Genomic DNA, 24,914 nt, shown 5'->3' with positions numbered 1-24,914 from the left:
GCTGGAAGTGTCCCAGGGCACGTTTCGGACAGCTCAGCTACAGGATCCTACCCTGACTCAGGTGCAGAAAAGGGAGTTAGATGTAAATGGGGTAACTCAACAGCCCGGTGTAGATACTGTTATTCCACGAATGGTGGTCAACGTTGAGTTGCTCTATAGGGTAGACAAAATCAGGGACGAGGTCATGGAACAGTTAGTGGTGCCTCAGTCGTACCGTTGGGCGGTTTTGGAAATGGCACACACACACCTGCTGGGTGGACATTTAGGGGTTAAAAAGACGCAAGAGTGTATCTTGCAGTGGTTCTTTTGGCCTGGGATTTACGCGGAGGTTCAAAAGTACTGTGAATCCTGCCCTGAATGTCAGCTGACCACACCCACCACAAGCTTTCGTAGCCCATTGGTACCTCCGCCAGTGAAAGAGGTACTTTTTGAACGGATTGCAATGGACTTAGTAGGGCCCTTTGTAAAATCCTCTCGAGGCCACAAACATATACTTGTGGTCATCGACTGTGCCACCCGCTACACGGAGGCTCTAGAACTACTCAATACCTTGGCAAAACTGTTTGAACAGGAGCTGTTTGCCATGTTCTATCACCTTGGTCTACCTAAGGAGATCCTGATGGATCAAGGGACCCCATTTATGTCTAAGGTGATGAGAGAACTGTGCAAACTATTAAAAATAAAACAATTGCGCACCTCGGCGTATCACCTTCAAACCGACAGGGTAGTAAAACGGTTCAATAAAACCCAGAAGTCCGTGTTAAAAAAGGTGGTTTCTAAGGAAGGAAGGGATTGGGATATATTACTACCCTATTTGATGTTCGCCATCCGAGAGGTACCCCAGGCTTCCACAAGGTTCTCTCCCTTTGAGTTATTGTACGACAGACACCCTAGGGGTCTGTTTGAAGTAGCCAAAGAGACGGGGGAACAAGAGCCGACTCCACATAGGAGTATAATTGAACACGTGGCTAGTATGCAGGATCGGATCACTACGGTCGCGCCCATCGTGAAAAAAGCATCTGTTAGATGCCCAGGCAGCACAGAGGCGCACATATAATAAAAGAGCTACGGTCAGGTCTTTTAACAAGGGTGATCGGGTGGTAGTACGTGTACCCTCAGCCAGGGGTGTGTCCGGGGGAGAGGTCAGGATAAGTGATGCTCTCACTAAACAGCAGCGACGGGAGGCTTGCTCGCTGGTGCAGTAGAATGCCGATGTGTTCTCAGAGCTACTGGGTAGGACTGGGGTTCTCCAGCATGACATTGTCACCGAACCTGGTGTAAGGGTACGAATGAGACCGTGCTGGGTACCCGAAGCGTGGAGGCAAGCCATCATGGCTGAAGTAAACATATGCTCCAGTTAGGAGTCATCAAGGAATCACGGAGTAAATGGGCTAGCCCCATTGTACTGATCCCGAAACCAGATAAATCATTACGCTCCTGTAACGATTTCCGGAAATTAAATGAAGTGTCGAAGTTGGACCTTTGTCCAACGCCAAGGAGAGGAATGCGCGAGTCACCAGGTGGTTTCTGTCACTGCGAAATTTCAGTTCTCTGTAGAAGTCGCAGGCAAACGCGGATGCCCTGTCCCGGGCACCCTTTATGGTGACAAATGTTCAACCCCACAAGTTTGAACAGGATGGGAGGGGGGATATGTGAGGCAATGAATGGGATCGTATACGAGTGACGGTATATATTCCCCAGAATGTTTACAGAGACCTGTTAAATCCATTGGATTGCATTGCAGTCACAGACACAGCTGCAGCTGCAATGCAGGATGGAAGATGAGCATAGACCTGGTCAGGCTATCTGGCTAATGCAGATTAAGTAAAACCCGGCAGGGTCTTCATTTCTTGGAGGAGGCTACAGGAAGGCAGTGGGGTGGCCTCCTCCCTCCAGCCCGGGTTTTCCAGTGGCTCTTGCCACAGGTCCTTTAAAAACCCTGCATTAAGGGTTAGTGGTGTTCAGTGTTGGGACCTGCTAGGAGCATAGCAGGAAAGCTTGGCGGGCCTGTGAGTAGCTGAACCCACGCCTGGGAAAGCTCTGCACCTGTCAGGCTCTGAGAGGTCTGGCGCAGCCATTGCCCCCGGCAACCGTTGTTATGGACTTGTGTTAACCCGTCTGCAAACCGGAGGACTTTCTGTTTACCTGTAAGTTGCTGAATAAAAGCTGCTTATATTGGACTTGCTTGGGTCACTGCCTCAGTTACTGCACGGTGTGAACACCTCCGCCCTACAGCAGGCAAATCCGCACAAAGAATGGGCATGCTACTTCTTTTTCCGCACATGAAATTCAGTCAGGAAATTTCTGATCATGTGCACAGATCTTCCAAATTCCCATAGGAAATACTGGGATAAGGATTACAATGAGTTTTTGGCCCATTTCTGTGCAAAAAAAACACACAAAAATGCAACAAAAATGCAGTGTGCACATACCCTAATAGGTTTGAGTTCTATAAGTGAAAACCACCAATAGAACAAATATGTGAAAAACTGATATCTGAATGAGGCCTAAAAGTGGGTATATCATTCTTTTATGGGGAAGCAGCATCATATTTAACTCACATTTTATCAAAATTGTATTTAAAATGTTTCTAATTCATGCATAAAAAAATATAGAACAGTGTTAAAATGCCTTTGACCCTCTAACTACAGCTGATTACATGAGGATATTTTGCTTAACTTGGCTCCAAGTATTTTTAAAGAGGTTGCCCTAGGACTGACATATTGATGGAGTAGGCCATCAATATGAAATATAGTACACCGGGTAACCCAACCGATCATCGAAAAGGTGCAGTGAGTATATATAAGCGATGTATAAGCGAGGGCAAATCTCAGCAGCACCATACATTGCTTAGTGGCCACTGCTGCGTTCTACTATACTTTATCTCTTACTAAGTGCAGTACTCCACATCGTGGAGGTCCGGGTGTTGGACCCCAACTGATCTCAAATGTATGACCTATCCTATTTATTGGGTTCACTGCCTTTTCACTAGCAAAATAAGCATTTCTTTTCAGGTTTGCTGCATCTACATTACAGTTAAAATCATCTCTTCAGATTCATCTGGTGCAATGCTACAATGGCGGTTACTATAAGTTAAAATGCTGCAATCCTCTGCAGTGACGTTTTGGATGGCATAGTCCTTTCTGTTCTGTGGAGGCCACTCTGGATCTTTCTGTATTTTCCTTTGCAACTTTCTGTATTGGCTCTTTGATTTGTAGTTAAAGAATCGCTTTATCCCGAGCCAGAGTTTTCTATTTTCAATAAACCACATCTAGGAAAAATAAAAATAATGGAAAAAAAATGAGTTGGTCTAAAACGGCAGTATAAGAAGCTGGTACTATTAGGTATGAAGGATATATACCAAGTTGTTAGCTATTGTGGTGCTCTTTTCTAGTGTTGAGCCACCCCCATAATGTTCGGGTTCGGTTCGGTTCGTCGAACACCGGGATGTTCGAGGAACTGTTCGTCGAACACCTTAGAACACCGTCGAACACCGTTAAAACCAATGGCAGGCAAACAAAAACACATAGAAACACATAGAAAACACCTTCAAAGGTGTCCAAAAGCTTACAAACTGCTCAGAAGACGCTCTCTCTAAAAAAGCCGGCCGGCAATTCAGCAGCGGCATACACCGGTACCCGACTATTTAGACAAGAAGGAATAGAGCATCACACATAGATTAGATAGATAGAAACATGTCAGTCACATATATAAGAAGTACAGTGACAGTGTTGGTTACTGTACTTGTCATTTAGTGTAAAGGATTTATTAAAAAAAATATTAGTGTTTTCATGCACCGTCTCTTTAAAAAAGCCGGCCGGCAATTCAGCAACAGTACCCGACAATTTAGAACAGAAAGAATAGAGCTTCACGCATAGATTAGATAGATAGAAACATGTCAGTCACATATATAATAAGTACAGTGACAGTGTTGCTTACTGTACTTGTCATTTAGTGTAAAGGATTTATTTAAAAAAATAATAGTGTTTTCATGCACCGTCTCTTTAAAGAAGCCGGCCAGAAATTCAGCAGCGGTACCCGACAATTTAGAACAGAAAGATAGAGCATCACACATAGATTAGATAGATAGAAACATGTCAGTCACATATATAAGAAGTACAGTGACAGTGTTGGTTACTGTACTTGTCATTTAGTGTTAAAATAAAGGATTTATTAAAAAAAAAATTGTCGTGGGGTTCCCCGTAATTTTAGTCTCTAGCGGAGGTTAAGCAGACGGCTGGGGCAGATGTTTGAAGCCTGGGAAGGGGGTAATACCCATGGAGCTTCCCAGGCTACTAAAATCAGCCCCCAGCTGAATACCTAGCCTTTACTAGCTATATTAAAATGGTGGACCCCCCCCAAAAAATGACGTGGGGTCCGCCCTATTTTAATAGCTAGCAAAGGCTAGACAGACAGCTGGGGGCTGATATTAATAGCCCAGGAAGGGTGCCATGAATATTGGCCCCCTCCCAGGCTAGAAACACCAGCCGTCAGCCTTCCCAGAAATGGCGCATCCATAGGATGCGCCAATTCTGGCACTTAGACTCGCTCTTCCCACTGCCCTGTAGCGGTGGCAGTGGGGTAATAGGGTTGGGGTTGATGTCAGCTTATAATGCCAGCTGACATCAAGCCCAGGTTAGTAATGGAGAGGCGTCTATAAGACACCCCCATTACTAACCCCATAGTCAAAGTTACAAAAAAACACAAACACCCAGAATAAAGCCCTTTAATTGAAATAAAGACACAATTCTTTATTGTTCTAAATTAAACCATACTTACCATCACGCCCATTCCAGCTGAAGCCAATGATGTCCTGCAATAAAAGAAAAATAATAAAGCAAAATCATCCTTACCTTTCGATGGTTCCCAGGACATCTCCAGATCTGCTACATCGAGATGACAGGCTGGACCGCAGCAGAAAGCTGCCATCCAACCTGTTATCCCGCAGACACTGAGAAGTGCAGGCATGCTTGCGCTCCTCAGTGTCTGGCTGTGATGGCATCCAGATGAGCCGACAATGAACTCAGCTCACCTCATGCACGTCACTGACAGCGTGGGAGAATTCTCCTGCGCATGCTTTGAGCATGAGAGAATTCTCCTGCTGAAGCGCTGAGCGCAGGAGAATTTTCCCACGCTGTCAGTGATGTGCATGAAGTGAGCTGAGTTCATTGGACATGACCTCGGCTCATCTGGATGCCGTCACAGCCTGACACTGAGGAGCGCAAGCATGCCTGCGCTTCTCAGTGTCTGCGGGATGACAGGCTGGATGGCAGCTTTCTGCTGCGGTCCAGCCTGTCATCTCGATGTAGCAGAGCTGGAGCTGTCCTGGGAACCATCGAAAGGTAAGGATGATGTTGCTTTATTATTTTTCTTTTATTGCAGGAGATCGTTGGCTTCAGCTGGTATGGGCGTGATGGTAAGTATGGTTTAATTTAGAACAATTAAGAATTGTGTGTTTATTTCAATTAAAGGACTTTATTCTGGGTGTTGTGTTTTTTTAAAATACTTTACTAGAAATTCATGGTGGTCATGTCTAATATTGGCGTGACCCCATGAATTTCGGGCTGAGGGCCAGCTGATAATGCCAAGCTGGCCCTAACCCCTTTATTACCCAGTGAGCCACCGCACCAGGGCCGTGGATGAGTTGGGTACAGCGCCAGAAGATGGCGCTTCTATGAACGCGCCATTTTCCGGGTTGGCTGCGGACTGCAATTGCAGCAGGTGGGGCCCAGAAAGCATGGGCCTCCCTGCACTACAGATTCCAGCCCCCAGCTGCCTAGTTGTACCTGGCTGGACACAAAAATAGGGTGAAGCCCCACTTCAATTCTTTTTTAATTATTTCATGAAATAGTAAAAAAAAAGGGCTTCCCTATATTGTTGTGTCCGGCCAGGTACAAATAGGCAGCTGGTGGTTGGGGGCAGCCCGTTCCTGCCTGCTGTACCTGACTGGACACAAATATAATGCGAAGCCCCACGTCAATTTTTTTTAAATTATTTCATGAATTTCCTGAAATAATGTAAAAAAAATTGACGTGGGGCTTCGCACTATATTTGTGTCCAGCCAGGTACAGCAGGCAGGAACGGGCTGCCCCCAACCACCAGCTGCCTATTTGTACCTGGTTGGACACAACAATATAGGGAAGCCCTTTTTTTCTTAATTATTTCGTAAATTTCATGAAATAATTAAAAAAAAAATAGTGGGGCTTCGCCCTATTTTTGTGTCCAGCCAGGTACATCTAGGCAGCTGGGGCTGGAATCCGCAGCGCAGGGAGGCCCAAGCTTTCTGCCCCCCCCCCCCCCGCTGCAAATTGCAGTCCGCAGCCACCCCGGAAAAAGGCGCATTCATAGAAGCGCCATTCTCCTGCACTCAGCGCTTCAGCGTGAGAATTCTCCCACGCTGTCAGTGACGTGCATGAGGTGAGCTGAGATCATTGGACATGAACTCACCTCATGCACGTCACTGACAGCGTGGGAAAATTCTCCTGCACTCAGCGCTTCAGCGTGAGAAATTTCCCACGCTGTCAGTGACGTGCATGAGGTGAGTTCATGTCCAATGATCTCAGCTCACCTCATGCACGTCACTGACAGCGTGGGAGAATTCTCACGCTGAAGCGCTGAGTGCAGGAGAATTTTCCCACGCTGTCAGTGACGTGAATGAGGTGAGCCGAGTTCATTGGACATGAACTCGGCTCATCTTTATGCCGTCACAGCGAGACACTGAGGAGCGCAAGCATGCCTGCGCTTCTCAGTGTGTGCGGCATGGCAAGCTGGATGGCAGCGTTCTGCTGCGATCCAGCCTGTTATGTGAATGTAGCAGAGCTGAAGCCGTCGTGGGAACCATGGAAAGGTAAGGATGATGTTGCTTTATTATTTTATTTTTATTGCAGAAGACATTGGCTTCAGCTGGAATGGGCATGATGGTAAGTATGGTTTAATTTAGAACAATAAAGAATTGTGTCTTTATTTCAATTAAAGGACTTTATTCTGGGTGTTTGTGTTTTTTTTTAACTTTGACTATGGGGTTAGTAATGGGGGTGTCTTATAGACGCCTCTCCATTACCAACCTGGGCTTGATGTCAGCTGGCATTATAAGCTGACATCAACCCCAGCCCTATTACCCCACTGCCACCACTACAGGGCAGTGGGAAGAGCGAGGCTAAGTGCCAGAATTGGCGCAGTCTATGGATGCGCCATTTCTGTGGCGGCTGACGGCTGGTGTTTCTAGCCTGGGAGGGGGCCAATATTCATGGCACCCTTTCTGGGCTATTAATATCAGCCCCCAGCTGTCTGCCTAGCCTTTGCTAGCTATTAAAATAGGGGGACCCCACGTCATTTTTTTGGGGGGGTCCCCCATTTTAATAGCTAGTAAAGGCTAGGTATTCAGCTGGGGGCTGATATTAGTAGCCTGGGAAGCTCCGTGGGTATTACCCCCTTCCCAGGCTTCAAACATTTGCCCCAGCCGTCTGCTTAACCTCTACTAGAGCCTAAAATTATGGGGAACCCCACGCCAATTTTTTTTTAAATAAATCCTTTATTTTAACACTAAATGACAAGTACAGTAATCAACACTGCCACTGTACTTCATATATATGTGACTGACATGTTTCTATCTAATCTATGTGTGATTCTCTATTCCTTCTATTCTAAATTGTCGGGTACCGCTGCTGAAATGACGGCCGGCTTTTTTAAAGAGACGGTGCATGAAAACACTTATTTTTTTTTAATAAATCCTTTACACTAAATGACAAGTACAGTAAGCAACACTGTCACTGTACTTCTTATATATGTGACTGACATGTTTCTATCTATCTAATCTATGTGCGATTCTCTATTCTTTCTGTTCTAGATTGTCGGGTACCGGTGTATGCCGCTGCTGAATTGCCGGCTTTTCATGTTTCACTGTGAGCACTGTTCCCATCGATTTGGGCAATCACTGTAATGTCACAACCACCATGACTGTGGCATTACAGTGAGTGGCAGACAATCCCTGCATGATTGGTGCTCTAAATAGCGCCAGACATGCAGGACACGCTTTTGGTGCACGAACAGTTAACGAACATAACCTCGTACAGCCGAATTTTTTGCAAATCGTTCGGGTTCGTCGAACAACTCGAACACCGCTCAAAACAGCTCGAATTTGAGATTGGCGAACAGTTCTAGTCGAACACCGCTCATCTCTACTCTTTTCTTATCAGCAAAAGCAGTCCCAAGTAAATAAAACGGTTATTGTGAGTATATATTCCCATAGCCACCAGAGACTCAGGCTCAAGGCATCTTATAAGCAAACTATGAGGAGTTGTAAGGATCTGTGGGTTTCTCTCCTATGCAAAATGAAACTCTTTTAGCTTATACAGTGGATTAAATAAGTATTTAACATGTCATCTATTTTCTAAGTAAATATATTTCTAAAGGTGCGATTGACATGAAATTCTCACTAGGTGTCGGTAACAACCCATCCAATCCACACAGGCAAAGAAATCAAACTATTGATGTCCATAAATTGAGATATGTATGATAATGAGAAATGACACAGGTAAAAAGTATTGAACATGCTTACTGAAATTTATTTAATACTTCGTACAAAAGTCTTTGTTGGTGATGACAGCTTGATGACACCTCCTGTATGGAGAAACTAGTCGCATGAATTGCTAAGGTGTGACTTTGTCCCATTCTACCACACAAACATTTTAAATCCTGAAGGTTCCACTGACTCCTTTTATGAACTCTGAGCTTTAATTCCTTCCATAAATATTCTATTGGATTCAGGTCAGGTGATTGGCTGGGCCATTCTAGCAGCTTTATTTTCTTTCTCTGAAACCAATTGAGAGTTTCCTTGGCTGTGTGTTTGGGATCATTATCTTGCCTCGTTTTATCTCCATCATCATCCTGGTAGATGGCAGCAGATTTTTATTAAGAATGTCTCCGTACATTTGTCTATTCATCCTTCCATCAATTTATGAAGTTTGCCAGTGCCATATGCTTAAAAACAGCCCCACACCATGATGTTCCCACCTCCATGCATCACTGTTGGTATGGTGTTTTTGAGTGATCTGCAGTGCCCTTTGGCCTCCAAACATGGTGCGTATTATTACATCCAAAGAGTTCAGTTTTGGTCTCATCTGAGCAGAATATATTTTTCCAATATTTCACAGGCTTGTCTAAATGTTGTTGAGCAAACTTTAAATTAGTTTGAACATGCTTTTTATTCAGCAAATGGAGTCTTGCGTTATGAGTGTGTATACAGGCCATAGAGGTTGAGTGCATTACTTATAGTTTTCTCTGAAACAATTGTACATGATGATTCCAGGTCTTCTGTAACTCTCCACAGGTGATCAATTGCTCTTGGACAAATCTTCTGATAATTCTTTGTCAACTCCTTTGTCTGAAATCTTGCAGGGATCAACTGGTCGTGGCCAGTTTATGGTGAAATTATGTTCTTTCTACATCTGGATTATGGCCCCAACAGTGCAGACTGGAACCTTCAGTAGTTTAGAAAGTCTTCTGAAACCAATGGCATCAGTATGTTTTTGACATCTTTTTATAGGCCATCAGTTGATACAGCTGATATATTTTTTTCACTAAGTGGTAGGATTGCTCACTAATTATTGATAGATTTCAGTTAGCTTCTATGGCTTCTTGCACCTCTCTTTCTTCAGGTGTTCAATACTTTTTCCCTGTATAATTTCGCATAATTAGAAATAACTTAATTTACGAACATCTATGGTTTGATTCATTTGCCTGTGTGGATTGGATGAGTTGTTACCGATATCCGGTGAGAATTTTATGTTAACAGCACTTTTAGAAATATATTTACTTAAAAAATTGGTGATGTGTTCATTATTTCACTCTCTGTATCTGAGCATATCTTGTGCACAGAGCTGGTGACAGAGTGTCTTGGAGATCTATATACACATTAGTACACAGTTGTACTCAAGTCAAGACTCACAAGTGTATATAATACCTTTATGAATGTTAGGTGGTGGTTGGGACACTAAAAAATAAACCTATGAGGAAGCAACTGAACTTTGCAAGTTAGCAATCAGAAGACTTACAAGATCTACCATTTCAAAACTCATGGTCTTTCAGTATGTCACAGTCTACTATTTGGTTACCATTGATCTAGCATAATGAAGGAATAGAGGCCCTATTTACAGTGATAGTTATCCTTGGCAGGAGAAGATAGAAGGAGGAAAAAGAACAGAGAGCTCTGCCTGAGCGTAGTAATTAATTGTAATGTTATGGAGAGGTGAAGTGTATGTAATGAACGCACCCAAAATGGTTGTAGTGGACAGGCACAACACTGGCAGAAAATTTAGAAGAGGACTGGAGTTTCTCCTCTGGTATGCAGCTCATCCAATGCTGTGGTAGTGTGTTTTTCCTGGCCCTGAAGCCACTCCACGTGGAGGTATACAAGGAAAGAAGAACTTGGGATGGCTCTTCCGTGTGAATGTGGAAATCAGACAGTCCATATATCCATATTAAATTTCTTGCTTTTAAAAATAGATTTTACTGTCAAACCACATTTACCATAAAAAAAAGTTTAAAAGCACGACGCGTTTCAATTTATTTGAGTCTTCATCAGGTGTTTTTTAAAAGATTGTTTATGGTAAATGTGGTTTGACAGTAAAATCTGTTTTTAAAACCAATAAATTTAATATGGATATATGGACTGTCTGATCTCCACATTCAAACTGAAGCACCATCCGAAGTTCTTCTTTCCCAATTATTGTGATGTATCACTTACTGGGCTGTGTTTTTCTTGTTTAATACAAAGTGTTTTATCAGCAGGAGATTATTACTACAGGACAACTCGTGCATCCTAGTCCAACCACACCCCAAGCACTGATTAGCAGCTCTATAAAATGTACATAGAAAGATTTGTAGTGGCCGGGGTTATACACAGCTCAACAACTGATCTTTGCTAGAACTGCAGCAGAGAAAACTGTGATTCTATCATAACTGCTGCACCCAGTAAACTAAGTGATCCATCGCTGTAATCAGGGTCTCAGCCCCTATCTCAGGGTGCTGGCAGATTACATTGAAAAAACCTGTTGATAGATTCCCTTTAAAATAGAGAACAGTTTTAACATAAGCATCTTAATTAGTGATAAGCGAGTGAGCTCGCCACTGCTCAGTACTTGCCCGAGCATCTCACTGCTCGAGATGCTCGGTGAGTTTTTCCGGGATACTTGGGCGGGAACTCAGGTCGCCACCCCACATGTTTGGTGTTCTTTAGACAGCCAATGAACATGCAGGGATTGTCTGCCACTCAATGTAATTCAGTAGCCATCTTGGTGGTGGCATTACATTGATTGGCTGGCAGTATAGCGTCATCGGGTCTATATCAGACCTGGTGATCCTATGCTTATCACAGTCTACCCCGGAAACAGGCAGCGTAGAGAGAGGTGCTGCTGAGTGAGGGACAGTATTGGCGGTTTAATAGTTAGGTATGCAATGCTGGCCAAAAGTATTGGCACCCCTGCAATTCTGTCAGATAATACTCAGTTTCTTCCTGAAAATGATTGCAATCACAAATTCTTTGGTATTATTCTCTTCATTTAATTTGTCTTCAATGAAAAAAACACAAAAATAATTGTCTGAAAGCCAAATTGGATATAATTCCACACCAAACCTAAAAAAGGGGGTGGACAAAAGTATTGGCACCCTTTGAAAAATCATGTGATGCTTCTCTAATTCGTGTAATTAACAGCACCTGTAACTTACCTGTGGCACCTAACAGGTGTTGGCAATAACTAAAGCACACTTGCAGCCAGTTAACATGGATTAAAGTTGACTCAACCTCTGTCCTGTGTCCTTGGGTGTACCACATTGAGCATGGAGAAAAGAAAGAAGACCAAAGAACTGTCTGAGGACTTGAGAAACCAAATTGTGAGGAAGCATGAGCAATCTCAAGGCTACAAGTCCATCTCCAAAGACCTGAATGTTCCTGTGTCTTCCGTGCGCAGTGTCATCAAGAAGTTTAAAGCCCATGGCACTGTGGCTAACCTCCCTAGATGTGGACGGAAAAGAAAAATTGGCGAGAGATTTCAACGCAAGATTGTGCGGATGGTGGATAAAGAACCTCGACTAACATCCAAACAAGTTCAAGCTGCCCTGCAGTCCGAGGGTACAACAGTGTCAACCCGTACTATCCGTCGGCGTCTGAATGAAAAGGGACTGTATGGTAGGATACCCAGGAAGACCCCATTTATTACCCCGAGACCTAAAAAAGCCAGGCTGGAGTTTGCCAAAACTTACCTGAGAAAGTCTAAAACGTTTTGGAAGAATGTACTCTGTCAGATGAGACAAAAGTAGAGCTTTTTGGAAAAAAGCATCAACACAGAGTGTACAGGAAAAAAAAAGAGGCATTCAAAGAAAAGAACACGGTCCCTACAGTCAAACATGGCGGAGGTTCCCTGATGTTTTGGGGTTGCTTTGCTGCCTCTGGCACTGGACTGCTTGACCGTGTGCATGGCATTATGAAGTCTGAAGACTACCAACAAATTTTGCAGCATAATATAGGGTCTTCCAGCAGGACAATGACCCCAAACACACTTCCAAAATCACTATAAAATGGTTTGAGAGAAAGCACTGGAGACTTCTAAGGTGGCCAGCAATGAGTGCAGACCTGAATCACATAGAACACCTGTGGAGAGATCTCAAAATAGCAGTTTGGAGAAGGCACCCTTCAAATATCAGGGACCTGGAGCAGTTTGCCAAAGAAGAATGGTCTACAATTCCAGCAGAGCATTGTAAGAAACTCATTGATGGTTGTTCGCAGTTATTTTGGCTAAAGGTTGTGGAACCAAGTATTAGGCTGAGGGTGCCAATACTTTTGTCCGGCCCTTTTCTGGAGTTTTGTTTGAAATGATCAATGATTTGATTTTTGCTTCATTCTCTTTTGTGTTTTTTCCTTGCAAGCAAATTAAATGAAGAGAAAAACACCAAAGAATTTGTGATTGCAATGATTTTCAGGAAGAAACTAAGTATTATCTGACAGAATTGCAGGGGTGCCAATACTTTTGGCCAGCACTGTAGGTATTCCACAAGTACATATATATATCCATATGAACTAATAGTCCTTTTGAGGACTAATACAGCTGCATATATTCAGTGGTGATAGCAGGAGTTAGGCAGAGATTTTGGAAATTATACAGCAAGCACAATAGGGTACATTGCACATTCTGTCTGCTGCTACCTATTACAGATATCCATTGCATTAGATATCAGGGCTAATTTTTTTTTTGCTCTTAATCCGGATTATTTGCTTAAAAAACAATACAGTACACCATTTTACTACTCCATTTGTTTGTTAGCACTGCAGAATGCAGCCAGATCTTTTCCATCATCAGACGTGATCCCATATTACTGTGGTACAAATCCAGAAATTTGTAGGGAACACGTAAAATATTAAAGTCTATTTACAGTTTGGCAGTAGTGTGTTGGTGAAGCTATTCACACGTGGTCGCTGACAAATAATACTAAACTGCAAGGCCAGTGCTTAAAATCGTGGGCGTTCATCAGACCAGGACCGGCGTCAGCACCCAGGCAAGTGCCGGAGCCCTGAGCAGGCGGGGGGGCCCACTCGCCATCGGGCACCCCGCCGCGCTATGGGACCGGTGAGCTGAGGAGAGCGGTGCCAGCGCCCTCCCCCCCACTTGCTCAGGGCCCCGGAACCCGGCGCAATACTTACTTCTCCCCGTGCCTCCGCAGCAGCTCTGGTCTCTTCTGCGGCTGCTGCACAGTGACGTCTCAGGTCAGAGGGTGCGGTGACGGTGCAGAGCAGGAAGACGCCGGCGACGCTGGAGTCCGGAGCAGCGGCAGCAGGTGAGTATTTGATTTTTTTTTTATTGTATGGAGGCATGGGGCATTATATGGTGGAGGGGTGTGACATCCTGTATGGGGCATTATATGGTGGGGGTGTGTGACATCCTGCATGGGGCATTATATCGTGGGGGGGTTGTGATATCCTGCATGGGGCATTATATGGTGGGGAGGGGGGTGACATCCTGCATGGGGCATTATAAGCGAGTGGGGGGTGTGACATCCTGCATGGGGCATTATAAGTGAGGGGGGGGTGTGATATCCTGCATGGGGCATTATAAGCGAGGGGGGTGTGTGACATCCTGAATAGGGCATTATAAGGGCGGGTGGGTGACATCCTGCATGGGGCATTATAAGGGAGGGGGTGTGTGACATCCTGCATGGGGCATTATAAGGGAGGGGGTGTGTGAAATACTGCATAGGGAATTAAAAGGGGGGGAAGTGACATCCTGCATAGGGCATTATATGGGGGGGAGTGACATCCTGCATGGGGCATTATAAGGGAGGGGGTGTGTGACATCCTGCATGGGGCATTATTAGGGGGGGTGACATCCTGCATGGGGCATTATTAGGGGGTGACATCCTGCATGGGACATTATATGGGAGGGGACAGTCTGCATGGGGCATTATGTGGGGGGAACAGCCTGCGTGGGGAATTATGTGGGGGGCACAGCCTGCATGGAGCATTATGTGGGGGCCAGTATCCTGTATGGAGCATTATATGGGGGCCAGTATCCTGTATGGAGCGTTATATGGGGGCCAGTATCTTGTATGGAGCATTTTATGGGGGTCAGTATTCTGTATGGAGCGATTTGCCGGTTTCTGAGCTATTGTGGAATTTACAATAGATATCGCTCATGTAATGTAAGAAGTGAAATCTTTGGCATTGTAATATATATATATATATATATATATATTTCTCTGCGGTATCTGTTCATCATGAATCGTGGTATGTGTTAAAGGGGCCCACTGAGACTCTTTCACCCGGGGCCAAGAAAAACCTGGAGCCGGCCCTTCGTCAGACATACCAGATATTACTGCGATACAAATCCAGAAATTTGTAGGGGGCATGTAAAATATTATAGTCCAGTTACAGTTTGGCATTAGTGTGTTGGTGAATCTATTCACACATGGTCACTGACAAATAATACTAAACTACAAGGCCGGTGCTTAAAACCATGGGCGTCAATCAGACATATCAGATATTACTGCTGTACAAATTCAGAAGTTTGTAGAGGACGTGTAAAATATTATACTCAATTTAAAATGGGCAACGTGCATGGCAAAGGATGGGGACGTGGACGTGATGGTGCACGCATAGGCCGAGGCCGTGGGCAAGCTTAAATTGTGCCTACTGAGGGAGCACAACAAGCACCCACATCATGTCACCCTAGCTTCCTGTCCCACCTTATAGGGTGCCGCAAAACACCACTATTGAACACAGAGCAGTGTGAAAAGATTGTTGGTTGGATCGCAGATAATGTTTCCAGTCAGTTTGGTACCACCACCACCACCCTGTCTTCCAAATGGTCCAGTCTCAGAAGCTGTAATTCTGGACCACATATTTCTCACTCTGATCCTCCTTCCTCCCACCATGCCGAGTGTCCAGAGACAAGTGATCCCACACTTGGACACTCCGAAAAGCTGTTCAATTTCCCAGTCAAAGATTCAGGCCTCTCGCCTGACCCGCTTCAAGCGGTGCAAGAGGAGATCGCATGTTGCAATGTCCAAAAATTTGAGCAGTGATGGTCACGCGAAGGTGGGAAAGTGCAATTACCATCGCAAGAGGTGGATGATGATGAAACACAATTGCCAGAAAGTCAGAAAGAGGACCAAGGTGTGGAAGAGGAAGACGAGGTGGTGGACAATGAAGTCACTGATCCAACTTGACAAGGTGACATGCATAAGTGAGGACTGCAGCACAAAGGACGAGGCAGGCATAGAACCACAACAGGCAGGAAAAAGTAGTGGGGTGGCCACGGACACAAAGTGGGCAACTGTTCCCCGAAACACCAACACGAGGGAAGTTGGAACTGTTAGGTCTTCCAGAGTCTGGCAGTTTTTTAAAGACTGTCCAGACAGTCCCAAAAAGGCCATTTGCAACATCTGCCTTGCCAGCAACAGCAGAGGCAACAAAACTACCAGCTTGACCACCACCAGCATGCTCAGGCACATAACAGCAAAGCACCCGAATAGGTGGGCCGAACGCCAGGTTCTAGAAACAGTGTCTGCTGGTGCCACCACTGCCTGTCCCGCTGTTGTGCGTGCACGCCAATCCCCTGTCCATGGCACTGGTGAAGATGTCTCCCACCCTGCACCTGTCGTTGCACACTTGCAACCACCACCATCAGCACCCAGGTCCACATCCTTGTCCCAGCGTAGAATTCATTTGTCCCTACCCCAGTCTTTTGAATGCAAGCGCAAATACGCAGCCAACGCCCCACAGATCACAATAGTACTTGGTCCCAAGCCGCCACTATTTCTCCCAGTGTGCCATCCCTGCCTTCAACAAGCACTTGTCCCAGAACATTTCCCGTGTCCTCAACAATGCAGCTACTGGGAAGGTCCACCTAACCACAGACACGTGGACAAGTGTTTTTGGCTAGGGACAGAACATCTTGCTGATGGTACACTGAGTTAATATAGTGAAAGCCGGGACCCAGTCGGACCGTGGAACAGAACACATCCTCCTGACACCGAAGATTGTGGGCCCTGGGTGAATCAGGGTTGCCCCCACATTCTACATCTCCTGCATCACCTCCTCCTCGTCTTCAGGCTCCATCTCCAATATGACCACATCAGTCGCAAGCTGGAAGCACTGCAGCACTGTCTCGGCCAAGCGGCAACAAGCTGTGCTGAAGCTAATATGGTTAGGGGACAAACTGCACTCTGCTGCAGAGTTGTTGAGAACTGTAAAACAGCAGGCATATCTGTGGCTGTCACCATTGAACCTACCTTGATTTGCCTGAGCTGCTTGTCAAAGTATGCCAAGTGTGTGCCCATTTTAGAAAGTCAGCTACAGCTTCCGCCGCCCTTGCAGTGCTTCAACAGCGTTTGCAGCTTTCAGCTCACCAACTGGTGTACGATGTCCCCACGCATTGTAACTCAACGTTGCAGATGTTGAGAAAGATTTGTGAGCAACACAGGGCAGTTGTTGAGTACCAGCATTAAAACGCCCATCGATATTCAGGTCAGCCTCCGCACATAAGAGATTCGGAGTAGGTATGGATCTTAGACATGTGCCGTCCTCCAAAACTTTGAGGACTCCACCAAAATGATGAGCAGCGATGACGCTATATTTAATGTCACCATCCCGCTTCTCTGCCTTCTGAAACAATCGCTGCTCACAATTAAAGAAGAGGCATTGCAGGCGGAGCATGATGAGATGGAGCAAGGAACCATACAGGGTGATTCCATACAGCCCAGCTTCTTCTCATCTCAAAGTGGATTGGTTGACAATGAGGAATAGGAGGAGTAGGTGGAACAGGAGATAGTTTACTGCGCTATAGACGGTACTACTCACGCAACTGTCATACTGTCTGCTCAGTGTGTATGGCCTAAGGAGAGGGAGAAGGAGGTAGAGGACTAGAGTATGGTCAGGGAAGTTTTGCCTGTTAGCAGTCTGGCAAACATGAGTTTATGGTACGCTGACTTTCCCGTGACCCTTGCGTTCTCCAAATTTTGGGTGACAGTCATTACAGGTTGGTGACACTTCTTGACCCAGGCTACAAGGAAAACTTTCTATCTCTCATTCCCGAAGCGGACAAGTCTACTAAAATGGTGCAGTACCAGAAGTCCATTGTTGCCAATTATTAAAAAAATTCCCATCTCAAAGTTTGTTGGACAACCAAGGAGTTCACATTGGACCTATAGAAGCACCGGAAGGTTGCAAAGTAGCCGTAGTTCTCTGTTCCTTTTTCCCTCACACGTCTCTTCGGGCCTCTCGTTTGACGGTCACTAATATGTCCCGTCTTTGAGAATAAAGGACTGCTTTTACAAGATTTGCTGCCTTTATCGACTTTCTTCATATTTGCAACCAAGGAGTACAGGCGAGAGAGACACAAATGCGATGCAGCAGAGGCAGGGGAACACTGTCAAAGATCTGGGACAGTTTTCTCAGACCCTCCCATCGCACAGGCCCTGATGAGTGGGGTACTCTCACAAGGAGGGATCATTTTTTGAAGATGCTGAGGGAGTACCGTACCAATGTCCTCTGTTATTCCTCTGTGCCTTATAATTATTGGGTATCCAAACTGGACACGTGGCATGAACTGGCTCTCTAGGCCTTGGATGTCCTGGCCTGCCCTGCCGCTAGCGTTTTGTCAGTGCGGGTCTTTGTACCGCCGGGGGCATTATAACTAATAGGCACATCTGCATGTCAACTGAAAATGCTGACAGGCTGACTCTTACAAAAATGAACAAGGGCTGGATTAAGCCAGACTTCTCAATACAACCAAATGAAAGCAGCGTAACATAAGCTCAAATCCATTTTTTGGGAGGTTTATTCCCATGCACCTCTTCACACCCAGACATGAATATATGTTTCCTAATTTTATCTATTTTCTGTTGTTCTCCTCCTCTTCCTTCTCCTCATCCTCAACCCCCACCACCATATCACCAGGGTGACCGTGATGCAACACCCACATAATTTTGTTTAAGGGTGTTTATAATGCCCGTAAGAAATTTTTATTATACAGTATGTTCATGTAAACCCCCCAGGGGTAAATGCTTTTCAGCCCATGCACTTAGTGCATGGGCATTACAAGTATAGCAGACCCACTCCTTAATAATGGGAAAAAAATTTTTAATGAGGCCCTCCTAAACATCTCTTCCAAGGGGCATTAGATTGCGTCCAAATTTTTGGCAGCCCTTACAGTCACAGCATACGCAATAACAGTAAATGAGAACAGCTCCTTTATAAAGAGAACATTTTTTTAATGAGGCCCTCCTCTATGTCTCTTCCAAGGGGCATTGGAGTGCGTCCAAATTTTTCTCAGCCCTTGCATTCACTGCATATTCAATAACAGTATAAGAAACCCGCTTCCTAATAATGGGAACATTTTTTTAACTGAAGCCCCCCTCTATGTCTCTTCAAAGGGGTATTGAGGTGCGTCTACATATTTGGCAGCCCTTGCATTCACTAGCATTCACTAGCATTCACTACATAGGCATTGATAGTATAGACAGTATGACATGACCATCTCCTTTAAAATGGGAATATTTTATTAACTGAAGCCCTCCTCTGTCTATTCAAAGGGGTATTGGGGTGCGTCCACATATTTGGCAGCCCTTGCATTCACTGCATAGGCAATAACATTAAAGGAGACCTGCTTCTTTATAATAGGAACATTTTTTAACTGAAGCACTCCTTTATGTCTCTTCAAAGGGGTATTGAGGTGCATCCACATATTTGGCAGATCTTGCATTCACTGCTTAAGCAATAACAGTATAGGATACATTCTCCTTTATAATGGGAGCATTTATTTAACTGAAGCAATCCTCTATGTCTCTTCAAATGAGTATTGGGGTGCGTCCACATATTTGGCATCTCTTGCATTCACTACATAGGCAATAACAGTATAAGAAGCCAGCTTCCTAATAATGAGAAAAAAATGTAACTAAAGTCCCCCTCTTCTATGTCTCTTCAAAGGGGAATTGGAGTGTGTCCACATATTTGGCAGCCCTTGCATTCACTGCATAGGCAATAATCGTATAGGAGACCTCCTTTATAATGGGAACATTTTTTAACTGAAGCCCTCCTCTATGTCTCTTCAAGGGGGTATTGGGGTTCGTCCACAAATTTGGCAGCCCTTGTATTCACTGCATAGACAATAACAGTATAGGAGACCCGCTTCCTAATAATGGGAACATTTTTTTTAACTGAAGCCCTCCTCTATGTCTCTTCAAAGGGGTATTGGGGTGCATCAACATATTTGGCAGCCCTTGCATTCATTGCATAGGCATTAACCTTATAGAAGACTCACTCTTTAATAATGGGAACAACAAAGCATAGCCAGCTGATGGCCCTCTAACATTAGTGAGGGCTGCCTGATGGCCCTGTAAAAATAGGCTTTGTGACTATAAATGAAACAGGATGTGTCTGATCATGTTTCACACACCACATGGGCAGATAAAGTTGTAAAATTTTACAATGACATTTACTGGTGAATGTATTTTCACCATTGAAAGCAATGCAAAAGTGCAAAAACGCATCAAAAATGCTACGTGTGAACATAGCCCAAGGTGTGGAGGAACATTTTTTTGCCTTATATACAAGTCATTACCCTGGAATGAATGTCCCTTGACGTTTTGTCCAGGAAAATCCTTTTTGATTTTGTTTTCGTATGTTTTATTATGAGTCCGGAAAAATAGCCTAATACTCTGACAACATTGTTTACAGCACTGACCTGGGAGTCTCTATGGCTTACAGGGGGGCTCCCCCATGCTTTTCTCATATCATTTGAGCACTGTTCACATCGATTTGGCTAATTTTTAGGCTCCCTGCAGACCACCAGGGGGATCACTGTAAAAATGCTTGAGTTTCCCATAGACTTACATTTGGCTCATTGCTTGGGTCAAGCACCCGAGCATTCCAATTTGCTTGACCCGAGCAACGAGCACCCGAGCATTTTAGTGCTCGCTCATCACTACTCACCACTACAATAGGACAATACAAGGAAGGGAAGACAAAAAATGGGAAGATAACAATATAAAATACACTTATCTCTCCAACAGAAATAACAATAGCAACGAACACCACAGCTTCTCCAGAGACTGGCTCCTTCAAAGAGGTCAGCATAGAATGAACTATAACTCCCAGTCAGCTAATGGATCATATGTCTATTTAAAAGACCTTCGGAGTGGCACCAACCAACATCAGCTGGCCCCTAACAAAAGGCTGCCAGCAAGAGACTAACATTAACCCTTGCTGGACCAAAGGGAAAAAAACTACATTTAGGCTGCGTGCCCACGTTGCGTATTACAAGCGTATATGCTGCCGAATTTCCGCAGCGTAAACGCTTGTAAAACGCATGTATATCCGCACCCATGGTCCCCAATGGCATTCCGCAATGTCAATGCCCATGCTGCGGATTTTTCCGCAGCGTATATGCTGCGGACAAAAATCCGCAGCATGTTCATTAATTTTGCGGAATCGCAGCGGAATCAATGTGCGGATGGTACCCAAGTCTGGATGAGAGGAGACTCTCATCCAGACCTGGATACCAAAGAACCTGTAAAAAAAAGAATAAAATAAAGTTTATACTTATCTTCTGATGTTTTCCCTCCGTTGCGCTGTTGTGTGAAGGACCTGCCACGTCATTGAGTCATGTGACCCATCACATGACTCAATGACTTCACCGCAGGTCCTGCACACACCAGCGTGAGCCGCTCAAGACTCCGGATGGGGCAGAGAATGCATCGGAAGGTGAGTATAAACTTTATTTTTTTATTTTTTACCATTCTGATTCTTTTTTTTTAACTATTACTTGGTCACACTATATAAATCCATGCCGGTTGCATGGATTTATATAGTGTGAACAAGTTGTCAAGCACTTTTCCAAGTGATGCTTAAATCACTTGGAGAAGTACTTGATAACCCGCATGCGGAAATGCATGCAAAGACGCTGCAAAGACGCCTCACAAACACTTCTACCTGGCGGGAAAACTGCATGTAAAATCCGCATGCGATTTTCCGGCCAGGGAGAAGCGTAAAAAATATGCTTCAGTTCCGCAACGTGGGCACTTAGCCTTAAATTACAGCATAACCAGAGCTGACAGCAATCTCCAAATTATATGTGGCAACCAGGAAGCTAAGGAGATGGTAGCCTCTATCATCATGAAGGAATTAGCTTGTTGTCTAGTGACCAGGTTTTTATACTAAAGATCCTACTCATTTTTATAGTTTTAAGTGAGTACACAGAGACTGTGGTTTCTGCAGAAGCACATCCAGGCCAGAATAGTGGCAGAGAAATTGCTGTACCATCAGGTTGAGGATGCGAGACATGTAAGGCACGTGTGTGAGGTTTCCCTGGTGTTGGGCTGCCACCAGTTTTGCACCGTTATCGCACGTCCTTCCCTTGCTCCAGGTTCAGTGGAGACAGTCATTGCTCAAACTCGGCATGCATAGCTGTACACAACTCTTGATCAGTTTGACTGCGAAATCCAAGGCATTTTAATTGAAACAATGCCTGATTGCAGTGAGCCCTGGCTGCGCAGTACAGAGGTGGAGGGGGGGATTGTATCTGCACTGTTGGAACATGTGTCTCATTAAGGCAGAGGTTGAGGGCACAGGTGGACACCCTAGAGGAGATGGAGGAGGCATAAGCACTGGAGGAAGTGTTAGATACAAAGGTTTGTCCTGCAAGCCTTGGGGCTTTCAAGACTTTCTGTCTAGTGACACCTTGGTGTCTGGTGGTTTAGTTCTACATGCCCTGGTGTTTAGTAGTTTAGTTCTCCAACCCTAGCTGTTTAGTTGTTTAGTTTTCCAACCCCTGTTGTCTATTACTTTAGTGCTCTGTGTTCTGCGGTTTATGTTTCGTTCTCCAACCCATCCATGCACACTCCCAGGGGTTAACGTTTGGTGACGAGGGTTTGGATTCTGCTCGGACCCTACTTCTTCTGGGCCCCAGATCAACAGAACAAAAATTTTGGGCATCGCTACACATGCTTTCCCCCTCTTGAGTCTGTGAAGCTTTGGAGCAGACCTCTGATGCCATGGAATAAAATGAGTGAATACCTCTGTAGACTCGCCCATCTGTGCTTCCCCACAGTCACTTGGACGGTTGGAGAGTTGTGACGTGGGTGAAAACAAGGGTAATTGGGGTGCCACCTCTAAGGACTGTACTGTGTGTGATGTTAAGTTGGAGGAAGAGGAGCAGAAGCCACTTGATGCAGCGCTTGTCATCTACTGGAGCACATGTTCTTTCTGGCCCTCATCTACAAAGTGTACCGCTGTCTCGGCATCACAGATTTGGCCCTAACTTGGATCTCTTTATACCTAACCGACCAGACATTCAGTGTCTCCCACTCACACGTCACCTCCTCATCTCGCCCTCTATGTGTTAGTGTCCCCCAAGGTTCAGTTCAAGGACCCTTGCTCTTCTCCATCTACACCTTTGGCCTGGGACAGCTCATCGAGTCTCATGGCTTTCAGTATCACCTCTACGCTGATGACACACAGATCTACCCCTCTGGACCTGATATCACCTTCTTACTAACCAGAATCCCACAATGTGTGTCCGCTATTTCATCTTACTTCTGTGCTAGATTTGTAAAACTTAACATGGATAAAACAAAATTCATGATCTTTCCACCATCTCATTCACCTCTCCTCCCTCAAATAAGCCATCCATCAAAGTCAATGGCTGCCCACTCTGATCTGTCCTTCAAACGTCAGATCCAAGCCATTTCCACTTGCTGCCGACTCCAGCGCCAAAATATCTCCGGTATCTGCACATTCCTCAAGCATGAATCTTCCAAAACACCAGAGCACAGCCTCATCATCTCCCGCCTTAACTACTGCAAGCTCCTGCTCTGTGGACTCTGTTCTACCACTCTCGCACCCCTAGAATCTATCCTAAACTATGCAGGCTGGCTAATCCACCTATCTCATTGCTATTCCTCGGCTTCTCCCCTCTGTCAATCCCTGCATTGGCTCCCCGTTGCCTAGAGACTCCAGTTGAAAGCCTAACTTTGGCATACCAAGCCATTGAAAACCAGTCTCCTCCATACATGTGTGACCTAGTCTTCCTGTACATACCAGCATGCAACCTCCCATCCTTACAAAGATCTCCTTCTCTACTTCCCTCTTATCTCTTCTTGCCACAATCACATACAAGATTTGTCCTATGCATCTACCCTACTGTGGGACTCTGTACACCAACACATCAGACTCTCGCCTACCATGGAAACCTTGAAAAGGAAGCTGAAGACCCACTTCTTCTGACAAGCATACAATCTGCGGTAACCCTCGCTCCAGCATACCGCTGCACGACCAGCTGTACCCTCACCTACTGTATCCTCACCCACCCCTTGTAGATTGTATGTGCGCCCTCCACTATTGTACCAGACCCCTTTTCACATGTAAAGCACCATGGAATAAATGTCGCTATAATATTAAATAAAAATTATACTATTTGTACTCTGGGTCAATTGATGGCACTTTCCTGGTGTCTGCCCCTAATTTGATGTGTTTTGCAGCTTTTGGGCCATTTGAAGGTGATGTGTATGTGTTTGTTTTTACCCCCCATTGAACCTTATGGCATTCGGTAACATTTGGCGAATATTCGACGAATAAATTGACGAATATTGCAAATTCGATGATCGTAATCCGAACCAAATATTGAAATATTCGCTCATCTTTACTCATCACTAATCTCAATGCGTGTTTTTCCTCTCTCTGTATGTTTTGAAAGTATGGCAAGAAGTGCAATATTTTGTTTGTTAACATTTTTTATAGTAAATAGTTGATGAATATAATACTCTAAGAACATTTACCTCCGCAATGTATGACACGATGAAGAGAACAAGCACCATGATCAAGATGTACCTTCTCCAGTAATATGGAGTACACACAAGCTGAATAATGAATAAAGAGACACGAGTGAGCAATGATTTATACAAAAAATAATACTTATAAAATACATAAGAAATCAAACTGTTTTGATTTTTAATAATTAGGATAAGGTAAATATTAGAAAATTAATATAATTTTGACAAATGTAATTAACCATATTGACACAGATTCTAACAAAATTAGCTTTAATTCAACAGATGGCTTGTGTGGATATGAAATACTGTATATATTTGCATGTAATGGGCATTTAAAGGGAGTCTGTCATCAGATTTATGCTTTCTAATCTGAGGTTAGCATAAAATAGTGACAGAAACCCTAATTCTAAAAGGGTGTCACTTAGAAGGCTCCTTTCTGAAGTTTTCATAAAAATCACTGTTTTATTTGCTGCACATCTGCTAATTATCTCAATGAAGTGCTCTTTATAACCCTACCTGCACCACTGACTGACAGATTTCTCTGTACACTGTGCATAAGAAGAAAGCGGCCAATCAATGGTGAAGACATAAGTGGGCTG

At 44.6% G+C, this 24,914-nt stretch overlaps 1 protein-coding gene across 4 annotated transcripts in view; it reads right to left on the bottom strand.

Annotated features, from left to right (window-relative positions):
• Window positions 1-649: 649 nt before the first annotated feature.
• The window catches only part of LOC141259324 (probable cation-transporting ATPase 13A5), a 749,831-nt gene continuing 725,566 nt past the window's right edge, over window positions 650-24,914 (bottom strand). For 3 of the 4 annotated variants that reach the window (XM_073675084.1, XM_073675083.1, XM_073675086.1), the window contains 2 exons: window positions 24,322-24,402; window positions 650-3,271 (listed from right to left, as the gene is read on the bottom strand). In XM_073675084.1, the coding sequence (XP_073531185.1) occupies window positions 3,026-3,271; window positions 24,322-24,402 (327 nt within the window). In that variant the 3' untranslated portion in view covers window positions 650-3,025. The remainder of the gene's footprint in view (window positions 3,272-24,321; window positions 24,403-24,914) is intronic. The other variant, XM_073675085.1, reaches the window with a different exon arrangement.

The sequence above is a fragment of the Phyllobates terribilis genome, unplaced genomic scaffold (assembly GCF_046119375.1).
Source record: "Phyllobates terribilis strain yellow unplaced genomic scaffold, ASM4611937v1 Scaffold_3__8_contigs__length_932513732, whole genome shotgun sequence".
In the NCBI taxonomy this organism is placed as follows: Eukaryota; Metazoa; Chordata; class Amphibia; order Anura; family Dendrobatidae; genus Phyllobates; species Phyllobates terribilis.
The sequence above is the reverse complement of the archived record's forward strand: the minus strand, read 5'-3'. Positions and strand labels throughout refer to the sequence as shown.